This window comes from Chiloscyllium plagiosum, chromosome 28, assembly GCF_004010195.1.
Source record: "Chiloscyllium plagiosum isolate BGI_BamShark_2017 chromosome 28, ASM401019v2, whole genome shotgun sequence".
Lineage (NCBI taxonomy): Eukaryota > Metazoa > Chordata > Chondrichthyes > Orectolobiformes > Hemiscylliidae > Chiloscyllium > Chiloscyllium plagiosum.
The window spans coordinates 18,863,044-18,876,815 of record NC_057737.1 but is presented as its reverse complement, the minus strand read 5'-3'; the positions used below and the strand labels follow the sequence as shown (position 1 = coordinate 18,876,815).

General features: G+C 37.1%; 1 protein-coding gene across 19 annotated transcripts in view; it reads right to left on the bottom strand.

The window, feature by feature from the left end:
• myo18ab (myosin XVIIIAb) overlaps nucleotides 1-13,772 on the bottom strand; it is a 298,076-nt gene that overhangs the window by 140,308 nt on the left and 143,996 nt on the right. For 18 of the 19 annotated variants that reach the window (XM_043718450.1, XM_043718434.1, XM_043718438.1 and 15 more), the window contains 3 exons: nucleotides 12,119-12,263; nucleotides 8,857-8,868; nucleotides 3,290-3,463 (listed from right to left, as the gene is read on the bottom strand). In XM_043718450.1, the coding sequence (XP_043574385.1) occupies nucleotides 3,290-3,463; nucleotides 8,857-8,868; nucleotides 12,119-12,263 (331 nt within the window). The remainder of the gene's footprint in view (nucleotides 1-3,289; nucleotides 3,464-8,856; nucleotides 8,869-12,118; nucleotides 12,264-13,772) is intronic. The other variant, XM_043718437.1, reaches the window with a different exon arrangement.

Genomic DNA, 13,772 nt, shown 5'->3' with positions numbered 1-13,772 from the left:
CAGGTTTTGCACTTCCTGCAGTGGCAGGGAAAGGTGCCAGGAATGGGGTGCAGGCTGGTGGGGAAGGGGGGGCGGACCGGATGAGGGAGTTGTGGAGGAAATGGTCTTTTCGGAACACTGATGGGGTGAGGAGGGAAATATCTCTCTTTTGGTGGGGTCCGTTTAGAGGTGGCAGAAGTGGTGGAGGATAATGCGTTGTATGCGGAGATTGGTAGGGTGGAAGGTGAGGATCGGGGGATCTAATCTTGTTGCGGTGGGAGGGGTGTGGTTAAAGGGCAGTGGTATGTGAAGTGGAGAAGATGCGCTGGTGGGCAATGTCAACCACATGGAAAGGAGAGTTGAGATCGTGGAAGGAGGCGGACATCTGGACTTTTGAGGTGGAATTGGTCATCCTGGGAACAGATGCGGCGGAGGTGGAGGAATTGGGAAAAAGGCATGGTGTACAGGAGGTAGGGTGGGAGGAGGTGTAGTCTAGATAATTGTGGGAGTCAGTGGGCTTGTAGTATACGTCTGTGGTTAGTTAGTCGCCAGAGAACAGGGATGAAACTCAACAGTTCCAAATAGAGTCATAAAGATGCATAGCTGGTTTTCTTCCTATCAGAAGAATGTTGTAAAACTTGAAAAAGGTTCAGAAAAAAGTGAAAGATGTTGCCAGGTTTGGAGGATTTGAGCTATAAGGAGAGGCTGAATAGGCTGGGGCTTTTTTCCCTGGAGCATCGGAGGCTGAGGGGTGATCTTATAGAGATATATAAAATCATGAAGGGTATGGATAGGTTAAATAGACAAGGTCTTTTCCCTCCAGAACTAGAGGACATAGGCTTAGGGCGAGAGGGGAAAGATATAAAAGTGACTTCAGGGGCAACATTTTCACAAAATTTAATTGGAAGGAGCTCCTGATCAACCAGCACTGAATGAGATAATCAGCGTTATAATTTAGCAGCGAAGTCAAGGGAAGCAATGATGAGGTGATATTGAATGCCTTTGGGGTACATATTAAAACTAGGGCTCCCCTTTCAGCTAAGTAACCACGAGGCACCATTTCGATGCAAAATAGGAGGAGATACATTGTTGGAGGACAATAGACGTAATTGTGCGCAAGTCAGAAAATAAGCAATGTCAATTGATTCTCTGAACATGATTAGATAGATTTAAATAGAACCAGATGAAAACAGTTCCACCTAGCTAGGTGACAGTGGAGAGAGAGGTTGGAGATAGTTTAATTAACGATATCAAAGGTTCCAGGTAAATTAGGGAGGATGAGCAAGGAAAGCTTACTTTTGTCACAATCACACAGGATGCCATTTGTGACTTTGATAAGAGCTGTTTCATGGTGAAAACCTGTTTAGAGTCATTCAAACATGAGATTCCAGCAAAGATGAGCATAAATTTGAGACACCACCACCTTCATTTCTTGAGAACACAAAGATTGATGGCAGGATGTAATTTGCAAGGACAGTGAGATTGGATTGTTCTTTTAGAAGAGGGGTCATGATATTAATAAATTTAAATGAACAAAGGACAAAACTAGAAGATAAATTGTTAATAATATTAACTAACATGGAAAGCGGGAGGAAGTAGTTGGGCGATCAGCAGTTTAGTGAAAATAAGGTCAGGGGAGCAAAAGTGGGTTGCACTGACTAAACTTGCTTCTGAGAGCACAACAAATAGTAAGAGAGAACTCAGAAGATAGAGAATAGTGGGTGAGGGCAGCTCCCAAGGAGGTTTAGTATGGTGGACTGGAGGGAGGGATGCAGCAGAGGCAGTTAATTGAACAGTCTCAATCTTAATAACAATATAGTTGATGACCTCTTACAAACATTTGAAAGTAAGGATAGTGGGGACAAGTAAAGCTGGGGTTATTTTTACTTTCCAGGATCATCCTTGAATAGAGAACAATTTGAGCAGATCAGATTAGAATCAGACAGTGTTTTACATGGACCAACCAAATCTGGTGGTGGTTGGCTAGACTGGTTGCCTTGTACTTAAAGATACAGAGATCAATCCTCTTCAGGGGGATAGCCAGAGTGGCAATAGTCATTTTATTGGGGACTAATTTAGAGTTAGCAAATCAGTATTATTTATTTTGGTAAATTATCCATATTAATGAATAGTTAATCATCAGAGGTGCTATCTTACTAGTTTCTAATTTAATTTAATAATTTAACCTTACTAGTTAAATCTGTGATGATGCTGTCACTTTAAAAAGGTTATTTTGTCCTTGAGTTTCTTTTTCCCTTCAAGAGAGGTCATAAAGGCAGAGATACCAAAATGTCTCGAACGGTCTACTTTAACAATGGCAGGGGAGTGGTCAGTTCCCCCAGTTCAGGTTTTTTCTAGTTTGGTTTAGTTGTAGCTGCTGTAATGCAATAAGGTTCCATGCTTCAGCAGATAATCCCTGGCTGACCTTTCTCTCTGAAATCTCTCCTGTCTGTAAGAATCTGTGTTTGAATTTACCTTTTGCCAAGGGATGTGTTTATGAGATATTATGGGAATTGGCACAGTTCCTTAGTCAAGTTGTTGTATTGCGTCGGTTAAGTTTTCCAACAGCTATATTATTCTAAATTCAGCTTTCTTATATTCATGTTTCAATTGTAGTGTTTAAATAAATTCTGTTTTTCTTAAAGCCAAGTGGTTTGACCAGCTGCACACACCTGGAATATCCACTTCGTATCTGCCTTTAAAATAAGAAAGGTCTAGACTACCTTCTTAAAATACTTTGAGGGGATCTGGCCTGGTCAAAAACACATTAAATTGAACTTACTGAGTTAAACTAGACATTAGTTGAAATGTATCAACAAATTCTGATGATAACCTGGCCAATATTATGGAGATTGACAAGTTAATTGACAGAGACCATCATAATTAGATTATTTATTAGTTGTGGTACTTTGCTGCATTCAAATTGGTTGCAACATTTCTAAGTATTTTTTTTTCTTTTTTTTTCTTCTCAGAGCTCTCTGGATGTGGGGCAGCTGGTACCTGTCAAGTATTATCTGTTGATTGTAAAATGTCTATATAATTAAGTTCCATACTTTCCTTCATTTATGTTCAACTAAGACCAACCACAAATGGCACAACAAAAATAAATGTTTGGTGCTATGTAACAATACTACATTGGTTTGGGTATATTCATATTTGGTCAATCACTAAAAACAAATTTTACCAGGTATACAAGTTAAATAAAAGATGCATAAAAATTTCATTTAAAAGAAAACACAACATTTCTCGATATTATCTGATAAACCATTTACAATAAGCAGCATTGGTCAATATATGGTATGCCTTTTACCTGACCCATCGCCCTGTCCACATTCATCTGGCCCTTGACGGAAGGAAGTTGATCTCTGAAGTGCACCTTTTGGCTGGTGCTTAAAAAGTGCAGAGGACAATTCTTCCAAGTTACAACCCAGCAGATAGGCTGCTTTTTGACCCCATTCATGTCTGGCAAACTGTCTTCTCCCAGCTTGAATTTGTAACAAAAAAGATCAATTTAGTTAGCATATTCAAATCACTTTAAATGTAAATATACCTATACATTTAATATGGAAAAAACTACTAAATTGAATAGAATGACAAAATGGACATTAACAGTTTGGTCATGTCTAGTTATAAGGAACAGACAGTTAATACTAAGATCTAACTCTACTTTATTTCATCCTTCCAGTCAGTATATTTATTCTATACATATTATTTATAGCAGGATGGGAATAGATTGACTGAGTTCCCTTTCTATATTATTTCAAGTCAATTCAGATTTGGATACTCTTTCATAGGTACTTAACTACATTACACAGAAAATGCCACATTGTCTAAGGCTAAAAAGGAAAACTATTATCAGAATTTTACTCCAATTTCATACATCTAAATTTAAAACTGTGCTATACAGAGGCCAACTTAAACAGCAAGATCTATGATAGTTTATTCCAGGTGAATAAAACACACACACACACACACTCATATGTGGAAAACACTAGGCGCATAAATTCAACAATAAAAGAATACGACTGAATAAAATAAAAGCAAGCAGTGTTTGTTATTGCTTCAAGTCATTCATTGAGGTGCTTTTTCCCCTGACTTGTCCCTTTTCTCTGAAGAACCAAAAGGTGGAGATAGTAGTTAAAATATGACTGGATTGAATTCTACTGTTCAGACTATATACTGTTCTTTTGCTATGACAACTGATGGTCCATGGTGGGTTTCTTTGTTGAGCACATGGATAAGACTTCAGATTTATCTAAATTGCATTGAAAACTGTTTCAATACCATTCATGCAGGCCATCTTTTTATACAATATTTTGCATTTCACGTCCCAAGGTTTTACTCTTCTACATATATTGTACGCCTTATTTTGTACCATCCGTGCTACCTCTTAACATCAAAAGGCCTTCTCTTGTTTCGTATTAACTGTTATGGTTTCAGTGGATACTATTAACAGTTTTAATTTATTTTGAATCTGAAACTTCAAGTATTTACTAAAGGAATGAAGCTATAAGATTCTTGGTTTGAACATCGGAATTCTACTGTAAAAATCAAAAGAACATGAACTATAGGCTATCTTAAATATTCAGTTATGCCAAAATTAAAATGCAATGAATTCTTACTCAAACTCAAAGGGCTGAATTCCACTTTATTTCTACATTTATTTGCCTTGTACTGTAAAATTCTCAAGTCAGATACTTATCAAAAAATGGAAGATTAACGCGCTAGTGTCTCATATACAAACTGGAAATTTCTGGGTGTTTGTTTGCTTCCGGCAAGGCACTCATTTCAAATCTCCTCCAGCCATCCTAAGATTGTAAATTACTCTAGAATAGTCTTTAATTGTGAAATTTGACATCTAAAACTTTATCCCCCCCTCACAATTTGGCTATACCAAAAGCTCAATTCATTGTTACTAAAGAATTTTCAACTTCTTAAGCCAATAGCCAACTTTTTAAACAAATTTGTTGTAAGAGATGCTTCCTATACTCCAGTTTGTTCTAAACTTCCAAATTAAGTAGCTTGAGCAGAGAACTATGCCTACAATCTAGACTCCTCTATATTTATGCTTATGTTGACCCTACTATTCTCTTGTTCATTTTCCAGAAGCTGATCACACACTTACTTGCTGGAACCTTTTCTGTTACCAGAACGATGACCTTAATTCTTAAATCAAAAACACCACACAAAATATCAGTTTTTTCTTTCCCAGAATCACATAGACCATTACATTTTAATTTAATCTGCACAAGTTTTGTTCAATTAATAGGAAAGGATCTCAACAAGGAGTCAGAAGTCACTCTATTCAGATCTCCACCTCTCCTTCCCAAAAAATAACTGCTCTAACAACTACCAACTGCCATTTATTCCTTAACCAAGTACTCGTCATCCTGGAATTTTATTGCTTTGAACCTTCCTGCAAACATTTACCAAATTGTTTTTAATGGATGTCTTGGTACACAACATAGGAAATGCCATAATCCACTTAAAATTTCAGTTCCTCAAAAATGGTGGAGAATCAAGCAGTATCTTCCTCGAATGAAGTATAAACAGCAAATACTAAACGTGCTCAGGAGATCAATCAGCATCTTTGGAGAGGAAAGTGCTCTCCTATCTACCGGTTGCTGCCTCAATTGCTGAATATTTTCAGCATCTGCTGCTTATACTTCAGATTTCCACCAACTGGAGCATTTCACGTTTTCCAAAACTAAATGCTAGGCAGCAAATTTACTTAAGCTCATAAATTTCATAATTTTACCTTTACCCACTAGCATTATTAGGTCAATGCTGAAGTTGGTACAAACTCCAGGAAAGAAGCTTAAATCATTTGGCATCATTGCCTCTTATCTAATCCGAGCCTTCTCACATATTAAAATTTTAACTTTTGGTCTAAGCACACAAAAAAAAGTCCTAATACTGCAGTTTTGCCATCAATTTTTTATTATACACTGATGTTACCAAAAATTAAAACTAATTTAATGCACTGCTCTTTTAAATACAAAAGTGTTTGCCAAATAAAGTATCCTTTATAAATGACAAAAGGCATCATATAGACTTATTTTAAAAAATGTCATGGTAAGCTCAAAGAGCTAGGCTCAAAGAAAACTTTGCAAAACTACAGTGCTGTAGAAATGCTAAGTTAATCACAAATGGACTTGCCTCCATTGCAGGCATGGTTCATTGTCAAGACCATTTCCTACAATGGAAAAAAAATCCATGATGAAATTAAGTTTTGAATGTCCATGAAAATGATTATACTTCATACATGACTCAACAATTTAATACAAAGATAGAATAAATGCTAAATACTTTCTACTTGTACATTATATGTTGCTAATCACCTGGTATGTGTGCCTTGGATCCACAATTGCACACCCAATAATTATACCTATCCAGAATACAATGCTGAACTAATTCTGGAAGGTCCTCCATTTATGAAAGACCAAACTGGCCTTCCTCTCTATTTCTTTTACGATAAGTGGAAGCATTTCAAGAAAAGGAATAAAACGATACAAAAGCTTCGCTGGCATGTTGTAGAGCATCTGACTAAAGGTGCTATTTAGTCTTGGCTCATAAACTAGAACGGTCTCATTTTGAACTATAGTGAATTTGACCAATTTTCAGGTTAACTTTATTTCTGAAATATCATATCAGTTAAATTGATATTGGATTCACTGGCAGTGCCAATATCATACTCCAGTGGAGTATATTTGCCACATGATTATCTTCTAGGAAATTCTAAGCTCGTTAGTGGGCGGCATGGTGGCCCAGCAGTTAGCACTGCTGCCTCACAGCGCCAGAGACCCGGGTTCAATTCCCGCCTCAGGCGACTGACTGTGTGGAGTTTGCACGTTCTCCCCGTGTCTTCGTGGGTTTCCTCCGGGTGATCCGGTTTCCTCCCACAGTCCAAAGATGTGCACGTCAGTGAATTGGCCATACTAAATTGTCCATAGTGTTAAGTAAGGGGTAAATGTAGGAGTATGGGTGGGTTGCGCTTCGGCAGGTCGGTGTGGACTTGTTGGGCCGAAGGGCCTGTTTCCACACTGTAATCTAATCTAATCAAACTCTCACACCTTTATTGATTCATGAAGGTACTTGATGAACTAGAAGAAAATTTCTGGCTAAGCAATTCATTCCTCTCTGAATTGAGAGAATAAAAATTGGTGTTAACAACACTCAAACTGCCTTTACCATAAAGGGGGCTGACGACTGCTAAAAATACATTAAATTACAAGAGACAATATATTATGCAGATAGGAGAGGAAGGAACATTAACCAATTAAATAAATGGGCCATAATATGGCAGATGTGGCCAAGCATGAAGTTTGCAAGTTCAAGATTGGTGCATTTTTCTCTTGTAAAAATCTAGCACCCATACAGAAGTGAAAAGATTTGTGAGTACAAGCACATAAATCATTTCAAGTTGGACAACAGTTCTAAAATCAATAAAAATGAAGAATGGAATATTGGTTTTAAGTTAAATGAGTGGGATTGCAAAGGGAAATCATGCTTCAGATTACACACTGGGATATTCCAAACTATGGGCCAAAACCTCAAATGTAGCAATGGCTGCAGTGGAATTCAAACTGAGTGCTAACAGCTGCCAGGCCCCTTTACAACTTCGTGGGGTTCTTTTCTAATGGTGGGCATGGCCCAGTGCATGTTCACTGCAGTTTAAACACATTCCATCATACTCAATCTTAAAAATGTTAATATTAGGCCTAGGCCATTTAAGAGGGAAATCAGTAAGCAGAAATCAATAAAGTGGAATTTAAATACAATTGGTAAAAATCTGAAACTGAAAGTTAGTCTCAGTAGCAACCATTGTAACTACCAGCGATCATTATAATTACCCATCTGGTTCACTAATGTCTTTGAGGAAATCTGACATTTTCACCTGGTCTGGCTCACTTGTGACTCTGGACCCATTGCAATGGGGATGACTCTTAACTGCCCACTAAAATGGCTTGGTAAGACATTAATTTTGGGGCAATTAGGGACAGACAACAAATGTATTTGGCACGCATCCATGAAAGAACACATTTTTAAAAAGTACTTTCATTCAAAGTGCAACGGAAATCTGGCATTATTGCCAAAAAAAAGGTTGTTCAGAAAACTGGAGCTTTCAACTCTAATCTTATACATGCTGGATAAATGCATCAAAGGATTTGAAGCCACGTCAGCTAATTGGAATAAAACAAAGAACTGCGGATGCTTGAAATCTTAAAAACAAATTGCTGGAGAAATTCAGCAGTTCTGGCAGCACCTGTGGAAGAGAACAGAGTTAATGTTTCAAGTCCTGCGATCTTTCTTCAGAGCAAAGAATACTTTGAAGAAGGGTCACTCGACTCAATGTTAATTCTGCTTTTTCTTCACAGATGCTGCCATACCTGCTGAATTTCTCCAGCAATTTTTGTTTCAACTAACTGGAGTTGAGCTAAAGACCAGCATGGCCTACTATAGTCCAGATCTGCTCCAACATCAAACTTCACCTTCAGAAGAGCCAAAGTTACAAAACCAATGGGAAAAATGGGGAATGAAATACTGTTTGGCTCTATTTATCATATACTTTTTTTCTGGTAATAGAAGTACAGGATAAAATGATGGTTTGTCCCAAATGATTTAACTGCAACTGGCAATTTGCATTAAGTATTTGAAAATCTACATGTGCAATAAAATGAAATTAAATGACTATATGCATTAGTATAGCTTCACAGAATACATTGGATGAATGACTGTTGACATTTCAAAATTAAAGGAAATGGAATAAAAAAGCCCAATCATTAGCTCAATGAAGGCCTACTCCATGTAGGAAACGTATATTTACAAGAAAAAAGTAGCTTTGCAGAGAATATAGAATATAGATGAACATTTTACCTTCATCACCATCTGTGTTGTAATGGAACGGCATGCAACATGCAAACAAAACAAAGTGTTAGAAGGCAATTTTAATATTCATCAGTTAAAAAAAACCATCGCACCGCAAAACAAGCAGATAATTGTTAGTCACTTAGACTAACAATCCATGCTTACAACAATTAGTTCAAAAAAGTACATGTGAGCCATTCAAAATAAACGTATTATGTCAACTATTTCAGATTTAACTGTCTGTTAACCTAGAATGCAAACTCTAATCACTTATTTACCCAGTAGCACATACATCATTTCAGGATTGCACAGTAAATGGTACTGTTGCTTAATCATAATTGATTTGAAAACATGGTTTCAAGATTTGCCACATACTACGTGAACAGTGTTACTAAGGACTACATCTGTTGACACTAACTATTGTGTAAAATAGTTTTAAGAAGCTTTAAAAACCACAATTAATTAATATAAATATAAGATCAAAACATTAAAATTGTTACATAGACGTTCAGAACTACTGTAGAATCAAAGTTTCATCAAATTATATTAAAGAAATTATTTGTTTTTGCATTGTGTTAAAGCTGTGAACTTATTGCACATTAAATGCTACATGCTGAATTTACAGAGGTAAATACATCATCTGGCTCACTAAACAACTGTAATTTGTATTGACACTATCAGAAAAGTTTGGTGTGGGAGTGCAAAAATATCGGTACACATCTCCAGTGTCAGTTTTTAACATGTTGTAATTTCAGACAGGAAAGTCTTTTTTCTTAAAAAAATTGAGCAAGTATCTGCTTAGATTTCTACGTGCGAAGGAAGTTTAACAAAACACTCAAGGTGATAAGCTGTCAAACTGAAGCAGTTACAATGCAGGAGAGGAACAGAGTTTTAGGTGGTGTGTTTTGTTTGAGAGAAGAAAGAATAAAACTCTACACTAGTTTTGAACATTCCTCTTTTGTACATAAATTTAAATGAGCATTACATGAAAACTCTTAAATAACACTTACAGTGCCATCTTGTGGATGAGTTACAAATTGACATGGCAGCATTAAGTAAGGCTTGAATACACACAATAGCTGCTTCGGTTTAGTACCAGAAGTCAAGCAATTCTGAAAGACTATAAGAAATTAAGTAATCTTTTATCTATGATACTTGCTTTGAACCTCAACTGTGTGTTTTTGGTTGTAAATAAAGGAAATTTCAGCTCAAAAACTTTCCAGCAGCATATCAAAGTGTGTTAAGGACTAAGGGCTACTTGTTTCCTCCCAAGGTTGGGACACAGCACTAGCTGAATAGGAACAGAAGTAAGTCATTTTGCAGCCCCTACCCTATACCTCCCAACCCAATTAAATCACCATGATCTCACTGAATGATGTACGATTCAAATTCCTTTCCCTCACATTCCTTATTCAGCACCTAAGAACTAAGCACCATATTTATAGCCAAGCCAACAGGTAAGGGGATTTAACAATAAACTGACTTCAACTTTTAAACAATAGAAAATGATACAACCAATCATCTATGATGAAAATAACAAGAGCACAAAATATCCATGTCTGAAATATTCACATGGCACTGCAATCATAGGATAAAATGTAATAAGATTAATGTTATTTACACCAATAAGACTTTCAAATTTGACATAACCTAAATTATCATACATGCCTTTAACAATAAACCATTTGATCTTTTTAACACCCATGGAGCAATTAAATATGATGCCAAAGAGCAGTTGTAATAGAATATAGAAGAATTACAATTATTTATTGCTTGGAAGGTGCAAGTCCAGGTGAGGTAGAGAAACAGAAAGGCCTTGAGGTAGAATACAACAATCACTAAACGTTATGCCACAGATTAGCAAAAGCAGAACAAGTACAAGACTTTATTGCTAGTAGGATAGAATTGAAGAAAAGCAGGCAATTTGTACTAAATCTTGATTAGACAGTATTTAAACTGCAAGTAATTCTCGTCAACCTATTATTTAAAAAAAGGATTTAAAGGCGCTAGAGAGGTTGCTCCCCACAAGATGGAACATTCTGTTTTTGTGTACTCTTACCAAACTTTTCTTTATCTTGAATACTTCTATTTGGTCAAGAATCAAGAAAACTAGTCTGGAAACACTTTCCTAATATATTTACCAATATATTTTTTGGTTTCATTCTCTTAAATCTACTTTGCACCCTCTCTATCGCCTTAAGTCCTTTTTAAACAAAATATCGAACCAAGTTACATGCAGTATAAATAAAGTCCAATCAAGATTTAAGGTAAATTTCTTGCTTTTCTTCAATCCTATCCTTCTAGAAATAAAGTCCAGTAGTTGTTCTGCTTTTGCTAACCTGTGGTACAACATTCAGTGATTTGTGCATTGCTACTCCAAGGTGTCTCTGTTCCTCTAGACTTGCACCATCCAAGCAATAAATAACTTTGCTATGCTTCTTACCACAATATCCCGTATTTAACGTTTGTGTCTAAAAACAGAAGTGGACAAATTTAGGCTTGACAGCACCAAGGTCATGAGAAATCTGTAGAACTTAACTTGCATAACACAAAATTGCCAATTTGCACCTACATTTTGCATTCAGGTCTGACAACTGGCATGGGTCAACATTCTACACAGCAAGTAGGCTTATGCATATCCAATGTGGGCAGGCCCACCTGAACATTGCTCCAATCAAGCACTGGGCATGTCCCACATTTTCAACTGTTGGCTGCCAGTTTTCAAATGTATTAGAAAGGGCAGCTAGGAGTTGAATTTCTCTACCTTAGTCTCTGATTTTACTGGATAATAAAAGAAATGCGGTAAGCATTAAAATATTAGTATTTGCAAAATCTTGAGCAGCAAGAAATAAATTCAGTCAATTCACAAAAAAACACAAAATATAATGAATTTTTCCAATCTACAGTTTGTAAGCAACTATAAAATTGCATTTTAAACATAATGCAATGGACATTCTCTCATTTGTTGCCATCCCTTCGGTGAAAGAATTGCAAAATCTCTTGACTAAAATGTCATTCATTTTACCTGGGATTCCATGATTCTTCTACCAAAGCTATAGCAGGGAAGTGGAACAACCCAGAGGAAATTCACCACCACTGTACTTAAAGTCAAGTAGATGCAGTGATTTCACAAAAGCTATACATTGGTTTATGTAACAAACAACAGGTATGATACATATAAAGTAACGCCTATATAGTTATGCTCATGAAAATCCTGCCAAATAAAATTGAGATCCATGTTATTGGATTGTTCCTAAATTCAGCGTATTACCTTTAGTGGCTCCTGCTGCCCCCAAGTGGTAGATAGCACCCAAGATATGCCAGAAAGCTTTCTGTTCATCAACCGAAATACCAAGCACTTTCATAGCAGCTTGAAGTTTATTAAACTGTTGAGCTGCCTTTTGCTTCTCTTCAGGCTACAAAAGCAATTGAAACAAAACCATATTTGACAATGAAATACATACAGACAAAACACATATGTATACACAAATTCACTACTACATTTTTTTCAGCTTATACACTAGCAAAAACATTTGTTTGCTCTGTTTTGAAGCACACTAGCATCCTGATATGTCTTACCACATGAAGGAAACAGAGCTGATTATTTACTATCCCTTCAACTGCTACCATTTGACAACAGAGTTTTTCAAAATGGATAAACAAATTAAATGGTATTAACCCACAGCCAGCATTCTGGGCATGAACAAAACTTAAGCGGCTTTGTTGTTGAGCAGAGGTGGAGAATGTCTGAGGTAAGGAAACTTACTGCAACATAAGAAAACAGCTTTATCCCCACATCATACTTTAATAAACTGTAAACACAAAAGAAATTTAGTCTTTAACTTTACTTGATAACAGGTTAACTTGGCAAGTTGTTTCATACTTACATATTCAATCTGATAAGGTTAAATAAACACTGCGTAAATCACGAAAAGGTTGACATAACGTCAACACACAAAATGAAAATGAAATATTTTAAGACTGAGATATGCTTTTGCTTTGGAACAACCTTCAAGACATCAACTCAGATATTCTGATGGCCAAAGAGCAGTTGCAGCAGACTAAGCTGGAGTTGTAAGCTCAAACCTGCAATCCAGCCAACTCCACATTACTTGTCTGTAAAACTGAATTTCCAGATGGGTAATTTCCCTGCATCTGGAATCCACCATTAGGATAATTTGGAGGCTCTGATTCACTTAACATCTCCTGGGTAGCAATTAATGTTAAGTTGGTTAAAAACCTACAATAACTCCTAAAGTAATAAATTGACACTGCCCCCACCCCCAAACTCAATTGTCATTCCAAAGTACACCTTAACCACAAGCTCTTACACACCCTGAGCTCCTAATAGCACACCCACTGACACCCCCTTAGAATGGATACACCTCATCTCTGATCACATCCTTATCTGACATCTCAATTCCAGATGGACTAGAGAACTCCCTGGCCAGATCCAACACTCCTAGCTTATCCTAAGTACTTGTTCACTAACTGACATGCTGACATTCTATCCATCTGGCATCCTAGCCCATACTTACATTACATATTTACCCTTTCACAGTTTATGCTGCCAGACATTTAAATCAGAGTCTAGAAATTGTAACACGGTCAGCCAGGTGGACCTCATAGCAGTTCCCTGAGTGGGGTTGTTAATCTGGTCCAATCAGTGAGCCCTGGCTGATAGATATAAACAGGATCACTGCTGTCACCCTGGGCGGGTACCGGGGCGGGCTGTCCTAGAGGTGGTCAAAAGGTGTGTCAGGGCGGACCGAGAACTGGAAGGGGCATGGGGTGGACCGAGAACCGGAAGGTGGGTAGGGGCGGGCTGCCTTAGAGTGGTCGGAAGGTGGGAGGGGCGGGGGCTTGCTGGGTCTGTATTGTCTGCACTTTTGTATGTAACAGTACTGTCTAATGTACAACTGTCA